We start from the raw sequence: 22,204 nt of genomic DNA, 5'->3' as shown, positions 1-22,204 counted from the left end.
CATGGCATTTGTATCGGTTTGGTCGAAATAAACGTTGCCCGATTCTGTTGCTTCAACGGATTTGAATCAGGAATCTAAACGAACAATTATCTCTTGTTTACTAAAAAATTTGACGAAACATATCCAACCCTGTACCCTGTACCCAGTTCAACTGTACTTTTTATGCAAAGTGCATTTCATCTTCAATTCCATCAATCGATTAATCCAATCGTCGATTTTTCGACAATTCATGTTTATAATCATCGACTAACGATTACGTTCACCAGTCGATTAATTCAATCGTCGATTCTTATTACATTCATCAATCGTTCAAACAAATCAAACATTTTAATCGATCGATGCCCAACACTGGTATAGACAATGGGAAGTAATGAAAAGTGATAACAATATAAAAACAGAGAAAAGTGATAACTAGACTTCGGATTTGCAAAATGCATGAACTACGTAGGTAATTATATGTTTTGTTAATAATTTTGATGAGTCGGGAGTAATATAATAACGTTTAAAAATTGTTCAAATGTTCTTGCAATTTTGCATTTCAACAACAAATTGTCAGAAGCGCATAAAATCCGCAAGTCTAGCGATAATACTACAAAACTATTCTTTCGAAAAAACTGGCTCGGATTTTATGCGTCCGTGGTGTCTACGGTCACTAGCTTCTGATATTTCCCGGTATTTTTTCTATTTTTTAGGTGGAGTTGAGGCATTGTGGAGGGGGATGGCCGCGATGAACGACGGGAAGCATGGGCGAGGCGCGGACAGACATCCGGTTTACCTTTTGCCATGGGCGAGGCGGCTAAAAAATTGGCGAGCGCGGCGCCGGTTCCGTGGCCAAAGAGCGTCAGTCGATCGGGATCGCCGCCGAATGCGCCGAGATTCTCGTGCAACCAATGAAGGCCTGCCACCAGATCCATCAGGCCGTAATTTCCCTGCGCGCTCCCCTTCGGGCCGGTTTTAAGAAAGCCTGCAACCAATTTCGACGAATTAGTACGTGTCCGTCCGGTTAGTACCTACGGTTATATTGCCGCCGTTTGTTTCCGATGGGAATTAAACAGTTGTTTCCCCTTGAAACACGGAATTTACGGTGGCGGCCATAAAAGCGACGGACGCGGCAATCTCTTTCGAGCAATAACTCAAAAAGCTTCCACCTCCCCCGCCGACCCTGGGGGGTGGCCGAATTAAAACCAGACAGTTCGGGAGCACCTAAATCTTTAGAGATTCCTGCTCGCCGCGCCGCGAAATGTGTCGATTCCGAAGGAGTACGTCCGATTGCGACGTGAATTTATTGAACGCCGCGCTGTGCAAGTAAACACGGCTGTTCGAAATGATATTTGTACCAAAGAAAATAACGTATACACTGCGGATTTTATGCATTTGCGACGAAAACGAAGACATGGAACACAAAACACTGACAATATTACAAAAATCTAATAACCTCATTGCATTATTTATAATCGATTGAACACGGAAATGAATGTTTGTGCAGTTCCTATTTCTTGCAACGAGTGCATAAAATTTTTAGTCTGCATAAAGATCCGCAGTCTCTTGGTGTACGATGTAGTGCAGCAAGTAAGGTGAACGGAGATTTGTGCTGCACTGTGCAGGACAATAGAAACATGGCTACTAGTACATCCAATAATGTAATCATGAAACTGCAACTTCCACTGTATGAAAAAACGTTATTTTTTTCTGTGTAATTTAATATGAAAATGCTACCCTGTACGGAAAATTGTTACTGTGTTAGTTTCTTGCACAATGTGATTGTTAGACTGCGAAATGTTGACCAAATTAATTGCAAGAAATATAAGTTACTGGAAAATGTCGTTCCTGTTTTAATCACTGTAATAAGGTGTCAATAATATAACAATATTCTAAAACTCTTCCAACGCCTTTTCAATTATTTGTCATTTTTTTGTCATAAACGCATAAAATTCGCGGTCCAGTGGTTAATTTTAGGTTGTTCGGAAAGTTCGTTTCACATTTCATCTAGATCGTTTCATTTCATTCATATGTGATAATACATAATAGTACATAAATTATTACGTCTAACCACGAAAGAAAAAAAATGATAATATCCTGCTACCAAAAAACTATTACTACAGAATAACTGCAGTACAGAAATTAATATTATTCTGTGTATAGCACAGAAAAAATTGCTTCTGTACCGTGTAATGCAATTAAAAAGTAATATTATTTTATGCACCGCAGTCAAAAAATTGCTACTGAGCCTGCGCATAAAAAAGACTCCCACTGCATCGTATAATGCGATTAAAAGTTGCTACCGCCCCATATAATGGAACAGAAAAATTAAGTATCGCCTCGTCTAACTCAATTGAAAGATTATTGCTGCCTTGTAAAACGCGAAAAAAAAATCGAGATCGCCGCGATACATTAAAAAGTTACTACTCCTGTCTGTAATGCGATTACAAATTTTTCCTATGCTGCATAATTCAATAATAAAGTTTGACGCGAAGGTATGCACGATATAGTTACGAAACAAGTATAATCTTATTATAGAAAGATTCACAAATATTAAGATTATAGGGTAATGCCCCATTCAATATGTCTCCCATTCATGACAGTTCTCTCCTACGTGCACACAAAAATCACTATAGTCCCGTGTAACGCAATCAAGAAATTGGTATCGGTCGGTTTAAACGCCGTAGAAATATTGCAGCTGTTCCGTGTGTAACGCGACTAAACATTTGCTATTGACTGTCCCTATGGCAAAACAATGCGTCCGCTGCATGAAACGCGACTGAAAAATCGCTAGTGGACCGAAGAACGTGACCCAAAAATGGCTAGTGGAACGTATAACGCGACCAAAAATAGAGGGCCACTATTTCGTCAACTCGGTTAAAAAATTGGTGAAGGGGGTTATGCATACGCGTATGTATGTACGTGTGACTACGGTATTCCTGTAATCGTTGCGGAACGGTGGCCGGGTCACTTTTGACCCGGAGTATCTCAATCGTTCAGTTAATTGCTCAATTTTCGGCGATTGAATAAAATAAATTGCTGTTACATGAGCAACAACGGAAAGCCTAATTAGTCTCAACGAAATATCGCGAAAAAATTTTTGTTGAAAAATTGCTGAACAAAACTGAACAAACAAATCGTTATAAACATCGTCGATACTCGATGTCGTTAAACAAGTCGTTAAAGTTGTATCTCGATTATGGGCTAAATAGCATGACATAAATATTCGAATGTTAAAAACGATTATTTAATAGCAGTGCCAGATATCATATTTATTAGTTTGTGCGGTAAATCGTTTCGCATACGCGCTGCCTTGGATCGAGTTGATTACATGTAAAAAGTAGACGCATAATACGTGATTCTGATATCGGAGGATCGGATAATCGAAATTGCTCGCTGCATTGTCTTCGGAGGAAAGCAACGCGCGTGCCGATCGTTTTCTTATCTCGAAGATATCAATTTCATTATGAGCGTAATTGATTAGCAGTATTTATTGTACATAAATTATGTTATAGAGTGGCGCCTGCGTAATTACTCAAAGCTGATCCCCCGTTTCATTAAATTTAAGCCGGCGCGGCGTCGGCATGCCGAACCCCTCAGTCAAGGTTATTCACAGACAGCAATCAGAAACTTTGAAGCATGAGTTACGCGAGGATATTGCTCGACGTACTTTGCGGTGAAATTCCGAACTGATTGCTGATACGAGAACTTTCCAATAAAAATGCAAATTCCCCCACCTGATCTATTATACTCGGTCTCTCTTACTCTATCCCTCTCTTTCTCTCTCTCCCTCACCCTTCATTTATTAAAATCGTCGAAATTTCTCATTAATACCAGCAAATGCTTTGATAATATTGATTCCCTGCCTGGTAATATACTTTGTCAAATAACGCGTCAGACATTCCTTTCACTAAATTATATATTGCTGCGTTGTATAATAAATCAAGTGTATTTAATATTAAACTGTAGCTGGTTTAATATAAAGCTTTGATAGTACGTCGATTTTCAATAAACATTTACTACGAAATTCTCTTACGGATATATCTATTTGAGTAAAAATTTCTTTGTGGAGAAAATCATGTGAACTGCTTGAATTACCTTTTAATTAACTAACAATATTTATGTATATGTTCAATATGTGAATTCGTGTCATTTTCCAGAAAATAAATTATCTTTGCGCTAAATGTTGTGATATGTTGAAACACAAGCATGAATCTTCGTTAAACCGGTAAAATTCAGAAAATTTAAGTAAACAATAGTTTAGGAAAAGATAGCTAGATACGGGGCGTGTTAAGTATTCTGCACTCCTCGAATGAATAGATGAAATGAATAAATAAAATGCAAAACTGAAAACAACAGGAGAATTTAAGGATATGGTTACATTATTTTCAAATGATTACAATTATTAAAAGGAAAAGAACATTTTCATGTAACTTATTCCTCTTATAATCAACTTGAACAATTTTATGCAATATAGGAATAACTTTAAAATTCTTAAATACAGAAGTTGATACATCTTCCTTTGTCTCCTTCGAAACCATGCAAATTTTGTATCCAACAATATTCCATAAAATATAAATTATTTGCAGTGCGCAAATTACGTGGCTTATCCTACAAACATTTATATTTGTTCAGTAATTTGCACATAAGAGCACTTATAATTTAAACGACTCTGAAGATGACTGAAACCTTTCTAATCAATGCAAAATTTCCTCGTTCAGTGCCATATAAAACACAAATACATTCGTATTTATATTTATATGTATACTTTGAACAAATGATAAATGTTGTCTTTACATTCATACTTGTCATTAATGGAATTAAAATAACCGAATATGGAATTAAAATAACAAAAAAATTTTTATCACAGGATTATAAATATAATAATAAATATCGACGACTTTTCGAAAGTGTCAGAAAAATCAAATTTTAAGATCAAACAAATAATAAAAATAGGTGAAATAGACCCCTTCAAGGTATTAATACAACAAAACCCTTCACAGTCAGAGAATTTTCCCGGCTCAGTTACCGGAAGCTCGAAGTTTTCATTATTTATTATTATCTTTTATTTATGTTATTCGTTAAATATTACATATTTACTCGCAAAATTGCAAATGCCCCTTTAAATAAAACATAAAATCATGGAACGTTGGAAATAAATGTTTATCTGTTTAAATAAAATAATATAAATAATAAAAATAGGTTTATATTATTATATATATAATAATATAACTGGCTTTAAAAAATAATCTCTTTAAATAGATGTTGACAAATGATTGAGTTGATACGGACTGTATGAAAAATTCATTTCACGAGTATCGCAGCTATCGGTAGTTTCACGTCCCTTGATATTGAACATCCGAGTGCAAGGGTTAAATTTCGAATCTACCCGGCCGGAACGTCCGGTTGGAAATACTGTGCAGCCCCTGCTGAAAAAGAGAAAAAGGGAAAACGTGGACCCTACGACAAATATCCATTTAAATAGACGAACACCGGGCGCGAGCGTTCGGTCGCGGATTGCGATTGCAGCGTGGCGATCGTTGCAGCTCGTTGAGTCGCGGCGCACGTGTCTGAACGATGCGATCGATGAAAAACGCGCGGTACACCGCCGTGCCGTGCCGTACCGTACCGCGTATCGTATCGTATCGTATCGTACCGTACCGTACGAAATTCAGCAGCGCCTGATGACGGAAATGGGGGAGGAAAACGGGTCAGAAAAGAACCAGGAAGAAATCGAATCGACCGACTGCGGCATATTGGATAACGCCGCGGGCGCATTGTTTCGCTTCGACGGCAAACGGAACGCGCGAGACAGCTTCCACCGGGACAAAGGGTAGCGACGAAACAAGCCCCGCCAGAGAACTGTGTGTTACAGTGCGGCACACGCTTCTGCTCCGCTCCGCTCTCTGCTCTGCTCCGCGTTCCTCTGCTCAGACATAGAAATGATATCTCGATCCTTCTCCAACTTCCACCGCGGTTCCGTAGAATTTTTCTACAACACGCTTTCACCGGCGCGGCGCGGCGCGACGCGGCCGCTCTCTCTCTCTCTCTCTCTCTCTCTCCCTCTCTCTCTCTTCACCGCCGCGATAACTGAGACAACAGAATAATATACAGGGTGTACGCGTTATCTACGAAGCTTTTCTCCTAGCTGAAAAAGGTGTGCGGAATAAATGGGAAAGGGAACAATTCCGTGTTGCTACTCCTTCTGGGAAACGCCAGCGGGATCGTGAGACCGAGTCGAAACGTTCTATAGGTTGTTCATCAACCCCTGTCTAAACGAGCCCGGCAAGAAATGATTGTTTCGGCTCTATAGACTCACTGCTCGATAAGGCGAATTTTGTATTCTGCTGGCCACCGAGCTTTCTACTGCTTCTTTTTAAAGAATTCCTGTACCGTTGTCTTCGCAGTTATAACGACTTGAACTTTCCCGATTCTAATCATTTCTTAACCCTTAGCTACTATTCCCGGTCTGTCTGGATCGATTACGAGAAATAGAAATAGTAAGGCTATTCCCTTTCTTTAATCACTTTAATAGATCAAAAATAAGACATTGACATTGTACAATTCTTTTAATCTTTCTTCTACTTTAAATTGCAAGCGCCCAATTTCGTCATGAACGCATCAAATCCGAAGTATACGTGGTAATAATATAATTGAAAAATGAAGTAGAAAGATGATTAAGAAATACGGTTATTACTTCGAAAGAAATGTTAAAACGAAATATTATTGAATAGTTGGCCCACTCAATGGAAAATAGACTTAGGGCTGTCATAAAAGCAAAAGGTGGATCAACTTCCTATTAAAACCTTTAATCGTTCAATTTAAATAACTATTAATTGTTTCGTTCGAATACTTTTGTCAGCCATTTCTGGTACGTGTTTACAATAAATGTACTGTAAAAACGCTACATATTGTTGAATTATTTTCTAATTTTGCTTACGCAGTCTTAAGACCCATCCCTTGTTATATGTGTCATATTATATCAAATGCTTCAGTTTAACGCATATATTTTATTAATTGAATGTTAGAAACGTAAGCGTTCGTATACTTTCGTGTATGTACACGGTATGACAATTCTTAAGATTGAACCAATAAAACACGATGGAAACAAAATACACACGATCTCACGTTGTTTGATTCAAAATAATCTCCTCTTGCTTCAATACACCTGTTAGAGCGATTCGATACATTTTGCGGTACAATAATTTCTCCTTAATTCGCGCTCAGATTGCGCATTTTTGTGCGCAATTTAAGTGCGAATTAGGAAGAAATTACTGCATTGCCTCTAGTTTCCACGTTGAAGCTGTTTGGTTAGCCGGAATGTCTTCGAAAGAGTATCCTTCTACCTTCAATTTCAATTCTGGAAATAAAGAGTAGTCGCACGGCCAAATCAGGCGAATCCGGCGGATGATTGAGTACACAGACTCGATTTCTGGCCAAAAATTGACGAACAATCAGTGACTTGTGAGATGGCACGTCATCGTGCAACAGTGCTCAACAGTCTGGATCTTGATAATCGGGTCAGATACGACGCCAAGAATGCTCTGAATCGTTTCTCGGTTGATGTTCATAGCCGCTTCCATCATTCTCAGCGAAGAATTGCAGTCGTTTACAATAAAATTACTTATTTTTTTCGATCGTTTCACGTTCTGGAATTAAAATTCGCCTTCTTCTAGCGATTCTCTACCATCCAAAAATCGTTTATGCTACACAAAAACATTTGATCGTCTTAACACTAAACCTACCAAGCAGTAATACTAACTGGCGTGCACTGCTTCACAAAAGTGAGAAGACCGAATTTATTTAGAATTTGTAAAGTTTTTATTATAAAACTTGCTCCAATAATATAACTTATTCAAGCGTTATATAAGAATTGCAAAATAAGGAAGCGGTCACTTTGACCGCGGTAGGTTTAGTGTTAAACAAAAGCATCGCCATACTTGCTGCATCAACCGGAATGATTCTGATGCAGTTTTACCACTAGTCTCGCATAACTGCTTTTTGTTCCACGATACAATTTCAACATTGATTAAAGATTCGGGCAGGAAGAGCTGTCATAACTTTGTCATTTATCGTTCGGTTGGCAAGAATTTAGGTGCGTTAGACAGACAAAAGATTCACCTTTCTAAGGATTCTAACGCTCGGCGGATGTCGCAACTACTTGCTGAGATATGACGTCGGACTAAAAAATTGATTGTCACACTGTGTATGTATTTTCGGCGGTGGCCCCTTTAGGAAAAATGGTGGCGCGCAATATTCAAAATTCCTTCGGCGATCGCCGGGGGCGCGTCAGGGAATAGATATACGCAGAGATTGTGCACGTGCACGGCCCCGAGATCCTGATGCATGAGCCGACGAAACAGTGGCGTATTGTCCCGCGAAAACGGGTTGCCCTGAATGGAGAACACGGGGCGAACGTTGCCGCTCGATTTACCCTGAATTTATAGCACGCCTATCTTGCGCGCTCTGCGCATTAATGCCCGTTATCGTATCGCTGTGACGGGTCAATTACCTTCGACAACCAACAAAAAAGGTAACGAGAAGGACCCTTTTCAATTCGCCTTTCTATTCGTCGCTTTTCACTGACCCCATTAATTTCGTCCGGTTCTCGCCACCTGAAAATTCTATTCACCTCGGAGACCGACACCGATCCACGTCGATCGTGATCGATCTCCTTCCCACTGAACCCGATTCCCGACATTAATTGCGCTAACAAGGTCTCCATGAAATTCCGATTTTTCGAGACCGCAGATTTGTAGCAGCACATGACAAAAAAATATTTGATCGGACAAATCGAACGTCTCTTATTGTTGTTATTCGTACACTTAATGCGAAAATTACCTTTCCGAGTTCATTCGAGCTAATTTAAAATGGAGAGAAACTGTTAATTTAACGAAGATTCTAATGTAGAGAACGTGTTAATGTGGGGGAAATGTTAATTTAACGAAAATATTAATCTAAAGAAAATGTTAATGTACGCAACATTATGTATTTTTCGACAATATAAATAATCAGAAAATTATGCACTGATTCGAAAAATAGTTCTACTCATATTTCTTCTTCTGAGAACATTTCCGACAAACACTATCGCCATCCTCATCGTTAGAAGTTGTAAAAACTATTCTAATTCTTTGCCATGTTACTTACAATTTTGTATAATTTATACGTAGATGTAGAGATAGATTTATAAGACATAAGATTTATAAAATAGTTTGATAAGACGTTATATGTTACATTTATTGAATATCGTTAATGTATATGAATATGATTATTTTCGGTCACACTTGTATAATAAATATGCGAAACTATTTTACGTATTTAATATACAAATAATAAATTTAAAGAAATATTTTAGAAAATACTCTACAAAATGAGCACTAAAGGTATTTATGAAACGCTGAAGGTAGTATGTGTTCCAAAATGTGTTTAAAAGTCATTGGATAATAACTATTTATTTGATTAAAATATTCTTGGTTATAAATAATAATTATACAAGTTTCATCGACATTAATAATTGTCAACGAGAAAATTCTATTTCGATCACTGATAATAGTTATCGATAAGAGACATTTATTTCGAGCAAAATCATTTGAAACTTTCAAAGATTTCAGATTTCAGGTTTCCCTTTCGTTTTATAATGTAAGGCGGCCTTTGTAAAAAATTCTATTAAGAGGTATGAATGTAGAGTCTTTACTTTTTGAAATGAGAAGATGACGTTTTGTACAATTTTTTGTTTACAAAGGTACAGTAGTTTGAAGAACGGCAAATTTTCGTTGCAAAATTTAACGGTCCTTTAACTTTATTTACAGATCCTGGTATCCATTTTATAAAGAAATTACGATATTATCCCTTATTAAGTATTGCCGGCACTATGTTCGCCTAATACAATTACAGAAGCACTACTGCGACCTGCTTCTATCTACTGCGAAGACGTAAACTGGATCATTATACTAATACACTTTATAGCACGCGTTCCGTATGAATAGCAAGGCGCCTAGTCATCGGGTTGTCATAAAAACTAATAACAAAAAAGAGATATAAATAAAACTACTAGTTTAACGCGAGACGTCCTAAATTGAATATACAAGAAAACAAAGTTCAGGCTATTCTTTTATAACCAAAATTTACATAAGTAAAGTATATACATCATAAATGAATTATAATATTTTTATAGTTCTGGTGGGTTTTTGTAACACAATGAACAGTAATCTTTTCTACATTTGTTTATAATTTCAAGAACACTTGAATTAAAATCATATCTAATTTTTATTGAACTTTCCCATAATGTTCTTGACATTTAGAACTTTTGTAACGTAAAGATGACTGTAGAATGTTAGAGTCAAAGATTCTTCGAGAATCACACTATCGCATATGGTTAAATGCACAGTCTTTTATTTAATCTGCTGCTTACAACTATCGAGGTAAAACACTTTGTATATACTTCGTTTAAAATATGATCAGAAGATTGAATAGAAGGTTTAACAGAGAAGTAAAGATTGCAGAAAGTGTCATTTCTTAAAACAATGGTATCTCCAACACTTTTAACATTTCATCCGACTTAATCGATACAATGAACATTGGAAAGTAAAATTAAAACGTACGATACTGATTCTTCTTACAACCTTTTCCTAGTTTGCGGATCTTAACTACACGTGGAACACTCATATATTTAAAATTAATTTTGAATCCCAGATAAATAATTCCGTCGTCCATATATGGATAACGCGACAATAAAATTGTTAATCACTGATTGCACGTGAAGTACGAACCTGACGTTTGCGCTTTCAAGCTTTCTCGATAGACACTAATATTCATACCATTCGTTCCCGTCATTCGTTGTTCGAATGTCATTGCAATCATACGTGTTTCTATAACTGTATTTAATATTATCAAAATTTCATCGATGCGTATACTATAATTTTGTCCACTACTCGGCCATTTAATCAAAACCATTTTACCTGAAATCATCATAATTCAGAGATCACGGTGCATACTACGAGCGCGTTAATAGCCGAGTGTACGGACGATTCTAGCAGACCTGCCGGCTGTTGGTCCCTTTATCCTGTTTCTGCCTCGACTTGAATCGCGCAACTGCGGAAAATGAGCTCGCTTCCGTTCGAGAACCATAATTTCCATCCCCCCGCCGCGCTCCCCGCGGCCCGACATCGCCGGGTTTTGTTTTAAACGCGAAGTTGTCGGGATAAAAGAGTAATCAGCGGCCGGGGTTGAATAGGGCCGATATCGGTATCGGGTTGCCAGAGGACAGAAAACAAGGGGACCGGATCGTCACTTGTGTCTGCTCCGTTGAAACATTCCTCGCGCGAAATTACGCTTCGACTCGATATCATCTGCGACTTCGGGACTTTCGTTGCCTCTTGTCCCGATCCAACCACCCTGGCCCGACGTCCGGCTAATGCGCGCGGCTTATACTGTTTAACAATTACCGCGGCTTAGGATAGTCTTTGAACATTAAAAACTTCCGATATTCAAATTGCGTATTTAGATATCGAAATCGCTATAATTTCATCTCGAACATTCGTGGCACAATGAACGTGAACTCAATTTAGAGCTCGAAGCTTCTACTTTTGCTGTGCGTCGTTCATTTTCTTGTGACGCGCTTTCTTATAAGGTGTCTCAAAATTATGTTACTTCCGGGAAATGAGGAGTTCCTCGGGTCATTTCAAGTAACTTTTCCCTTAGCGAAAATGCAATCCGCGGCTTCGTTTACGAGTTATTAACGAAAAACGTTGACCAATGAGAGGTGAGCTTGGCTGACGTTAGGCGGCCGAGCCAACGGGCGGTTGAAGCCCGGTTCCACTCATTGGCTCGGCCGCCTTACGCCAGCCGAGTTCGTCTCTCATTGGCCAGTATTCTTTTGTTAATAACTCGAAAACGAAGCCGCAGATTACATTTTCGTTAAGGAAAAAGTTACTCCAAATGACTTCAGGAACCCCTCATTTCCCAGCAGTAACATAATTTTAGGACACCCTGTATAATATAACACGGAAAACTGGATACGTGATCTTTTTGGGAAATGTTACGAATTAAAGCATCTGTAGATACGTTGGAAAATTTTTGTCAGCACTCATCCGAACATAGATTTCAAGATAGAAGATTCCCCAACACAATGATGCCTTAAAGTTTAGTGTACAATTTTTGCGATCACTTTACTGGACTTTGAATGGAAGTCGTACTTGTTTAGTTCACAGTAATGCTAGATACAAAAGGGATTTACACAACTGAACTTGGTCCTCGTTCCTGTTCCATAAAACGACTATGAAAAATCGTACACCAAATTATTACGATTAGCTGTGAAGGGGAGCTTCAGTCTTGAAATCCATGTTAGGATCATTCATGTAAAAAATTGTTCTGAGTTTTTGGAGACGTTTCAATTTGTAACATTTTCGAGTAAATCTGTGACTCAGTTTTCTTACTATATCGTGCAAAAGCACATAGTTCGCAACTAATCGCATGGTTTATAATTAAAAATATCGCCGAGTGACAGAATCTCTACCTAAGAAAATGAAATAGACAGACACACACGTTATCAAATTCACAACCCACTTTTCGTCGGAAATTCGGAAACGATGCAATCTGCACCTTTTCTGGACTAGTCGACTCGCCTAACAGGATCGAGGTGGTATCGCGGCGTGTAACAATTCAATGGATATATACAACAATAGCGACACAATAGAAGCGCATACAATGACAAAGCCCATTGAAGAATACTTCGGGAATGTCGCTGACGGCGGCTAATGATTGCTCGTTTTAATAGGTAGCAAAAACTCCATGAATGTTCTAGAAATTTACAAAATCCGTCATCGTCCCGTTCAGACTTATTCTTTGGCTACCAATCATTAATTAAATCATTATCCTCGAATCACATTATGATTGGTATCACCGGATTATATAATTAAACCATGGATTTTTACGCGTTTACGGAATATACGAATTTATGAATTACAGAAAACCGGCACAGAAACAAAAATGAGTACAACCAATTCGATTCTTAAACATTCAGAATTCTACTTTTCTACAAGTAAAGAAAGATAATTTACGTGCATTTTGAAGCTGACTTAAAATCGTGTAAATTTCTCCTATTAAACTTTTTTGTACCGTTTACGAGATATTTGCTTGGACATTTATGGACGGACACCCTATATATCCTATAACTCGCACACATACGTATACATATATTACACTTTCACAGGTTGGTATAAATAATTTCTTTAGATAGCATCTTTCATATCTCGAAATCAAAGGACGACTTCCTTTAAGATTTTTTCGCAATATCGAAAGCAAGTCGAATGTTTAAATTGATCAAGTTATTTTGATCACCCAATACGTATTTATCCGATTAAACTGTTTTCTCTAGATTCCTGTCGAAAGAAAATCCTTTTATTCCGGACGTCGGCTTATGATACGATTTCACATGCGCGAAAAGACTGTCCACACTTCGAGACTTAGATGCATATCGCTTACTCTGAAGACCCGCGTTCTGAATGCTTTTCATTAAGATCCTGAAAAGGAAAAAGGGCGTAGCTGGTGAAGCGGCTCCTATCGGAGGGACAGACGGTAACAGGTCTCGCCGAGCCTCCCTTTGGCTCTTATTCAACGAGAAAATTGCTCGGTGAAATATTCACACAGCGATTAAGCGACGGTTAAGCCGTCCATGTTGATGATGCGAACGTCTAAGCGCTGGGGGCCTCGACTCATCCGAGATCTCAGATTAGGAAATTTGCTCGACTGATGTCCACGGTTGTCGTACGGTACTCCCCGAGCATGTAACTAATGAAAATCCATTTCGAACCTCGACTGGGAACGCGTTGAAGCCACTTCAAAGGTTCTAGGTAGTGCGAAATATTTCTACTTGTCGATACGGAAAGAAATTTGGACAAAATAGCCTAAATCTAGTTCCGACATCTAAAATACTAGTTGAAGAACTGTTGTTTGCTTGTCATAAGATGGACAAGTTATAAGAATAGTAAGTAATGCGAGACGTTCGTCCATACCAAAGCGTTGAGAATCGTTGACTTTAAATGATTATCATTTTGAGAGAAATGCACAAAATGTGAAAATTTAGATGCTAGTGATTGAAAGTCGATGATTACGTCTTACGGTAAAAAAGGACTGAATGAAAAATATAACAATGTTAAAACGCAATGTTTGACGAGCCGATATTTTATTCCCGAAATCTCGCGAGGATATGCAATCGATAAAATTGAAATAACAAAATTTGCGTCCAAATTAGTGCAAGTGCAATACAATATTTTTTATTAACAAAAGAAAGTGGAAGAACTGTTGGTTGAATCACGAAGAAAATAAAAAGTTACTGAAAAACAATAAAGAGTTTAAGAGAATAAATATACTTATTTCGAAAGATATTATCTTTAATTATACTATTTATAACCTATTTGTACGACAAAATAGAACATACTGAACATTCAGAATGATTGCTATGTTTTTTATCCTTTCCTTTCGCAGATTTTTTGTTGAAATAGTTTTCATAATAATTCGAGGGTAAATGGATCTCATTATGATATTGAATGAATCCAAAATGCCATGATATTATAAGCAATACATGATCAGTAACTCATATCAGGTTGTCCAATTTCGCAGCCACACATGGGGTCAATAATTCATGATATTTGTTTACTCATTTATCCAATGATACATGGGTGAAGTATTTCAACCAGTTAATATTGCGAGATTACAGTTGTGTTCCAAATGAGATACTAATGTCGGGATTCAAATGGAAATAATTTTTAATTCGAAAAAGAAAATTAAGTAATAGTAATTTCCATTGAATAAGGACGTGTTATTGTAAGGACCAGTATATTGATACTGGACTTATTTTGGATCACCGGACCTATTTTTGTGAAATGTGATAAAAATTTGAAAATTGCCTTATCAATTATTACGAATTATTAGAAACTATGAATATATTTTCCAACGTTTATGTAGAAACTTCAATTAATATAAATACCACGATTTTGCATTTATATTTTCACTTTAATTATTTAAAAACTCAGATATCAAATATCTCGAATTGGTTTACAATTTACAATTTTAATATTATGCCCCTTAAATAAATAACATATTCATAATGTCAATTTAACCGTAATAATCACTCAATATTATCGCATTCATTGAATAATAATTATTATTCATAAAGACAAAACATCTGTTCCCGTTGCAGAAAAACTTCATTTGTAAATTTTTTAACGCATTATTTACCGGTCCACAATTTACAGTTAAAACCCGTTTAATGGAGTAATCGAAGGTAACAGCAATTTCAGTCTGTCAACAAGTCGCCTTCTATAATATAATCTAATAATTTGGAATTATCATAGAAAAGAAGAATCTAAAGATTTCTCTGAATATATCGCAGTAATTGAAAATCCTATTAATAGACTTCGAATAGATAAATTGTTAAGTTTTACTCAAACTGAAACATTTCGTTCCAGGAATATTTCTCGATCTGCCCTAGGCCGGAACTCGGAAGCATATTTTAAAAGGTCGTGGTCCATTTGCTAAATAGAACTTTCTAAACAGTTCCACCATTTTCTCCATCATTTACTTTTGCCATAACTTTGCCAGCGCAAGCCGGTTAAATAATCGCGCTTCGACAGTTTTCGCGGAGTTCACAGAACGGCACGTCATCGTCCTCCGTCCAGTTTCAAATTCAAGTCTGGGGTCGAACAAAAAGCTGTTTTCGTTTGTGCAGAGCGCAGATTTATTTTTTATTGCGCCGGCAAGAACGCAGAACTTCTTCTGCATGGATTAGCGATTTCTGCTCGCGCTGCAAACGCGCGCTGACCGACTTCGGGACTCAGATTATTGTTGCGGATTTAATACAAGTTGAGGAGGAAACCCAGTTTCCGGTTGCAGAAAATAAGACGAACGAGAATGTCAAAGTTTCCAGCAAAGAAAGCAGGAAAATGGTAACCGTAACGAGCTCCAGAATTTCTGCTTTAGGACAAGAGCTTGCGCGCAACTTCCTTATTATTTTCATGCCTTCGATTATTATTATGAGATTTTCGTTGAACGACTGTAACTTCGCGGTAAACAATCCAACGCGTTTAATTGTTCTTTCGTTTTTATTTATTGTCCAGATATTAAGATTTCGCACGATTTTTATTATGAGCTTTTTATTATATATTTGCTGCGAGGTCGAATGTTCTGAATTATTACGACTAGACAGTGGATTTTATGCATTTATAATAAAAATTGGTAGATGAAATTTAAAACAATGAAAATATTATAAGAATTGCTGGACATGTATGTATTATTTTCAATTCATTGAAATTATTAAATGAAGAAAGAAATTTTTATTTGACTCATTATTGTAATTGACGAAGAGCAGTTTTATTTTGCATAAAAATCTAATTACAACTTCGTAACAACGTCAGTTTGTGATACGCAAATGGTATTATACTACATATATCGTATACTATATCGAAATATAATAATATTCTTTTTGAGTACTATAAATGATTGTTTATATTTAAAGGAACCTTAATTCTGATTTATAACGCTATCAATGAGAAATTCACTATTTAGTCGAGAGCCATTTAACATACTGTTATTGATAAAATAAATATTTAACAAGGATTACTCTAAAATCTATTTTTCACTACGTTATAAGTACAAATACATAATCAATAATAAAGAAAAGAACGAAACGAATGGTTATATTTATAGTAACATCGTATGATATGAGACTTGATACTGTTCTCGAAATTTTCATATATTTTGCATTTCTTTAATAAAATTAATGTGTCGTACATAGTATAACTAAATATTGATTTTTCTGTACCAATAATTCGAAAACTTCTAACTTTTAGTTGCATCATTGTTGTAGCAAATAAGCGATAACTGAGTAAACGTCCCATAAAAGCTCGATCACAATGTCAAACTAATCGTAGAAACTCGCAGTAGTCGAAGAAAATATTTATGTAAAATAAAGGAAATAGAAACAACACAGCCAACAAAAATAGTTTAAACATATATAGGACAGGATTTTCTGCCGGGCATTAAAATATGTAGCTTGCGCTGTTAAATTGCGTGAGCGTTGCGCCTCTATTTGCGGATTAAATCTACATGTATGACCGATAATAAACGAGACACTCGAAAGCCAGACTGGTCAACTTGATCCTATATGTTCTAATTATTTTCAAACATCGATTAAATTGTTTCCATGAATCTATGACACTCACCTTAAACACTATTTAAACGTGTTTAATGCTTTATAATGTTGTACAAAGAATATAACGTTGAATTTGGAAAAATCTGTTGAATTATTATTCGTAAGAATCGTGCGCGATTGCTTTTATTAGGTTAGGACAGTAAAAACTCTTACAGTACTTTTCCTTGGAAATTATATTTTATAAAAGTTATTGAATGCAGAAAAATCACTTTATGATTCGTATTAAGCGCATGTGAAAATTTATAACGTCCACCTATTAATGGACAAAACGCAAAAGGGAAGTTAAAATTTGTTGTGTGTGTGTGGGGGGGGCAGCATTATTAGCATATACCAGATATTATAATTAACTGCAGTGGTATCTCATTAGTAGGATCTCAACAGCCGTTGCCATTAATAATTGATGCGCATTGTTATTGGTATTGTTCGTGTCTGTCATTTGGCGTTTAAAACGGCTCGTAATGGTTATTGGGATAGGTGGACTAATGGGTCAGATAGCGGTCCTGCAATATTTAGGAGCCTTGATCGGAGAAAACGTTTTCATATTTATTCAAGTACATTGCCGGGTTCAGACAATGAACAGATAAACCATAATTTAGGTGTTTTCTCGTGGACCCAGATAGAACGCGAGAACGATGCTGCATTCCTGAAAAGTAGGCCTCGAATATGGAAAAGCGTGCGAGACTAAACCTCAAAAATAATAAACTCTCGTATTGAAATAAAACATAAATCATTGATGAGCCTATCGCGATTAAAAATATAAGATTTTCTAATTAATGTTAGGAACTGTAAAAACGCTCATTGTTATCATATTTTGAGTGGTCAAATCAATTAACTTCACAAGTTCGTAGAAAATTTTCAAAGACAAACAATCTCTTACATGTATTAATTTTTATGTCTTTTGTATCCTGCAATATATATGAAATCTACATCTTTAATAAATTACTATGTAAATTTAGTTCGTTAATAAATATTCCTTACAAAATGTTTACGAATTAATCTATCTGGTGAACAATTTTTTATATTTATCAATTTTAACATTTTCCGGATCGTACGATATTGTATAACCTAAATCGTTCATAAATCACTGTGTAAACTTTGTACATTAGCAAATTCTTCAGCAAGTTCTTCATTGTGTGAAAAATTTTTTATGTATGTTAATATTAATGTCTCTTGTATCGTGTAATGTTAAATCTATATCTTTAATAAATCATTGTGTAAAATTTTGTTATCCATGAATTCTTCAGAAAATATTGAGAGATTAGACAGTTTTCATTATGTCGAGTTGATCAGTTTTGAATTGGAATGTCGCAAATTACTTTCTCAACGTTAGAACTGCAATAATTTCTGCCAAATTTGCGTCCGAATCTTTTATTCAACTAATGTGCCGAATGAATTCGTCGAATAACGTGCAAAATATGCCCAACTCTGATGTCAACAAGCTTCGAAAGACTTGTTGTCGATTTGATGTACAGTAAATTCTCTCCAATTGACCTTCAGCTTATAATAAAAAATGGACAATATGGAAAGATGAAGATACGATTATTCGAGCTTTGCGGCTCATTTTTATAGGTAACGTTTGTCAACAACTATAAAAACGAGACGCAAGGCTGGAATAATCCTTTTCCCAAATTGTCCATTTTTGTGCACAATTTGAGAGCGAATTAGGGAGAATTTATTATACTATGACTTTTTCTTTTACATTTCCTGGTATTACAAAAATTTTGTAAGAGAAATATTTAGATGAACTACTTCATTCCAATATGTATTATAATAAAAAGTCTAAATAAAGTATACGAAGTCTAAACAAAATCTAATCTTATCATTGTTATAAAAACAATACAGTTTAGTCGCTTTTAAGACTCTGTTGTTTTAATATTAAAATTCCACGAAATATGTTTTAATATTGACCAAATCACTTACCCAGTACGCCGAGGCGAAAATTGATAGAAACGACGATAAGGCGACCATAAGCAGCTAACGCGGTTCCGTCAAAAGCGTTTCCAGCACCCCATGAATAGGAATCACCGTGGATAAGGAGGAGGGCAGGTAACAAGTCTGGAGTACTACCTGAAACATCAAACACTGATTATTAGTTACCAAAAAAAAAGAAAACGGCACAGCACAACGAGTAATCTCGGAAATCCCGAAAAATATTGGAAACGACTTAATTAAAGGCTCATCCCGGTCGATTCTCTTGTTCCAAATCAGAGTTGAGTTTGACTAATTTTTCATTCGATTGATACGAAAAATTCTTTATTCGAATAATTCGAAAAAGTAATACGAGAGAAATAAATCGTACACTTCATAAAACACTTCATATTCTATAATTTTGATACAAGTCAACTATATTCCGTATAAATATTCCTGCACGAATAAATTCTTATTCGAATGAATTCTAAATCGAATAGAATTTGATTCGAACAAATTTTTATCTAGACACATTTTTATTAGTTTGAATATTTATTCAAAAGTGACGAATAAAATTTTATTCGAATAAATTGTTATCTAGATAAATTTTTATTCGACAGCGTCGAATAAAATGTTATTCGTTAGTCTTTATATTTTATCCGTCGTCCGAATACAATTTTGTCCAACTCTGTTCCAAGTACAGATTGGTCACTAAGAAACTGAAGGGTTTGAAAGCATCATAGCTTGTTCATTTTTAATCTTTCCTATCTTTTTTTTGTAGGTTATACAGGGTGGGGCATTTTAAACAGGTCACCTGAATAACTCGCTTGTTTTTAAAGATAGGAGAAAATGCATTAGACCAAACTTACTTGGTATCGGGGGGCTCATATAAACTGGTATTACCAATTTTTCTGTAGGTGGAGGCATCAAGGAGATATGAAGGTCAATTCTGTTTTTTTAAATGGAACAGTAAGTTTTTTTTACTTACATTCTGGTAGAGTGTTTCGAGGCGAATACAATGAACTGTTATGAAGGTCATTCAAGGTAACCCAAAGTGACACAGAAAAGCAAAGCTAAAATACAGTAAAATGGCAAATAATCACACAAACTTGTTTATAAATCTAATCAAAAAATAATGTCATCTATTTACTTGTGTGCAATTTTTATCGTCATAATGTAAAAGCTAAGATCAAGTCCGATGCAACGACCACAACACTATGACCACATGACATTTAGTACGAAAAGACCAGAAATATTTACGACATTTCTAATCCTTCGCTGAAATGTATAAATCTCTGAATTTTTCTTCAAATTATTTTCTAAAACAGATAATTTAAAATTACCAATAATGTTTGAGGATACAGATAAGCGTACAATGTGATTGAATGTTTGTTTATCTTTTGTGACCCGTGTCACGTAATACACACACGTGATACACAAGTATTCGAAAAGTACTCTGAGACAATTTATTTTCTCTTGCAGTTGACTTCGGGTGACCTTGAATGACCTTCATAATAGTTCTCTTTATTCGCCTCGAAACACTCTACCAGAATGTAAGTAAAAAAACTTACTGTTCCATTTAAGAAAACAGAATTGACCTTCATATCTCCTTGACGCCTCCACCTACAGAAAAATTGGTAATACCAGTTTATATATGAGCCCCCCGATACCAAGTAAGTTTGGTCTAATGCACTTTCTCCTATCTTTAAAAACAAGCGAGTTATTCAGGTGACCTGTTTAAAATGCCTCACCCTGTAGATTAAAATGGCTACGTATGATGTCCAGTATCACGGGGGATGGTCACGAACAAGAGATGTCTGCGCGACAACACGTGATTTCTACTTAAGGAGAACATTCGAGCCGAAGTCCGGCATTTAAGACCTGAAACCTTGCGCAAGGTCGTGGAAAATGCTAGAGGGACGTTGTTTTTCGCATATAATATTGAAAAACATACATTACTTATATTTCCAAATAAAATAATAACGAATTTAAAAGACACATGTTTGTAAAAATTACTTTTGTATCAATCGTTTTTACTTTTGTAAATATTACTTTGTTACATCACATTCGGTGATCGCCCTGTATAACAACGCGATTTGCATGCGCCGTAAAAATAGTACTTTCGCAGCTGCGAATTTGTTTTTTCGAAGTTATCCGTTAAATCGCGCACGGAGAGGCCGCTGTTTAATGTCGCCGATGGATAAATTTGCTTTGTACCGTCGAATTAATAAAAACCTCGTGGACAGTACGTAATTACTTTCCGGGGAAACGTAAGAATATTTGATCGCGTGACCGTTTAGTATCAGGCCCTTAATGAGCGTTCACTTGAAGGTTCACCAACAACTTTAATTTAGAGAGTACAGGCCCGCAATTAACTTAAAAGCAAGCCAAGCACTCAGGTGCAATTGCAAATAACGCGTACAGCGGGTCCGCGTTACCGCGGCGGATCACAAGCAACCAAATATTGTCCTCCGCTTCCAATTTATAAATGGATGGCGCAAGAAGGCTATTATTCGGCAACGCGTACAGTCCCGTATCGAGTATATCGTTGCAGACACCGTGTATAAAAATCGCGGGAAATGTACCTCGACGCATCTTGCGCATGCGGTGAACGTCAGCTGAAATAAAATACCGCTAACCTTTCACATTTTGCCGGGACGTGGATATTTTCAATTCCCAGAGCCGTTCGCGTTACGAAATCCATTTCATATCATGTTTATATCCCACGCAAAAATACTGGACTGTTCCCCGATCGATCATGCCAATCCGAACAGTTTTTACAACTCGCTGAACATTCCGACAAATTTTAAATGTCGATCGCTAATCAACAAACGTTTCGATTCTTCGTCGGTCAATTTGTTCACCGAGCAGCGTCGTTTATGAACTTTGCATCTCTCTCTCTCTCTCTCTCTCTCTCTCTCTCTCTCTCTCTCTCTTTCTCTCTCTGTAAATTCACAGTGTACAGGATGCCACGAGTTTCAACGATGAAATTGTATTAAAAAGATAAAACGGGAGTAAATGTTATTTAACAAAAAGTCTCTGAAGGCTTGATTGAAAAGTAGTAACTAAAAATATGAAATGTAATTTTAACTACTTTTGAATTTGTAG

General features: G+C 36.3%; 1 protein-coding gene across 6 annotated transcripts in view; it reads right to left on the bottom strand.

Moving 5' to 3' along the window:
• The window catches only part of LOC117219848 (neuroligin-1), a 116,949-nt gene that overhangs the window by 28,776 nt on the left and 65,969 nt on the right, over positions 1 to 22,204 (bottom strand). For all 6 annotated transcript variants that reach the window (XM_033469338.2, XM_033469335.2, XM_033469336.2 and 3 more), the window contains exons 3-4: positions 19,109 to 19,255; positions 776 to 964 (exon numbers count right to left, since the gene is read on the bottom strand). In XM_033469338.2, the coding sequence (XP_033325229.1) occupies positions 776 to 964; positions 19,109 to 19,255 (336 nt within the window). The remainder of the gene's footprint in view (positions 1 to 775; positions 965 to 19,108; positions 19,256 to 22,204) is intronic.

Source organism: Megalopta genalis, chromosome 7 (genome assembly GCF_051020955.1).
Source record: "Megalopta genalis isolate 19385.01 chromosome 7, iyMegGena1_principal, whole genome shotgun sequence".
Classification (NCBI taxonomy): Eukaryota; Metazoa; Arthropoda; class Insecta; order Hymenoptera; family Halictidae; genus Megalopta; species Megalopta genalis.
This window is presented reverse-complemented; position numbering and strand designations above follow the sequence as displayed.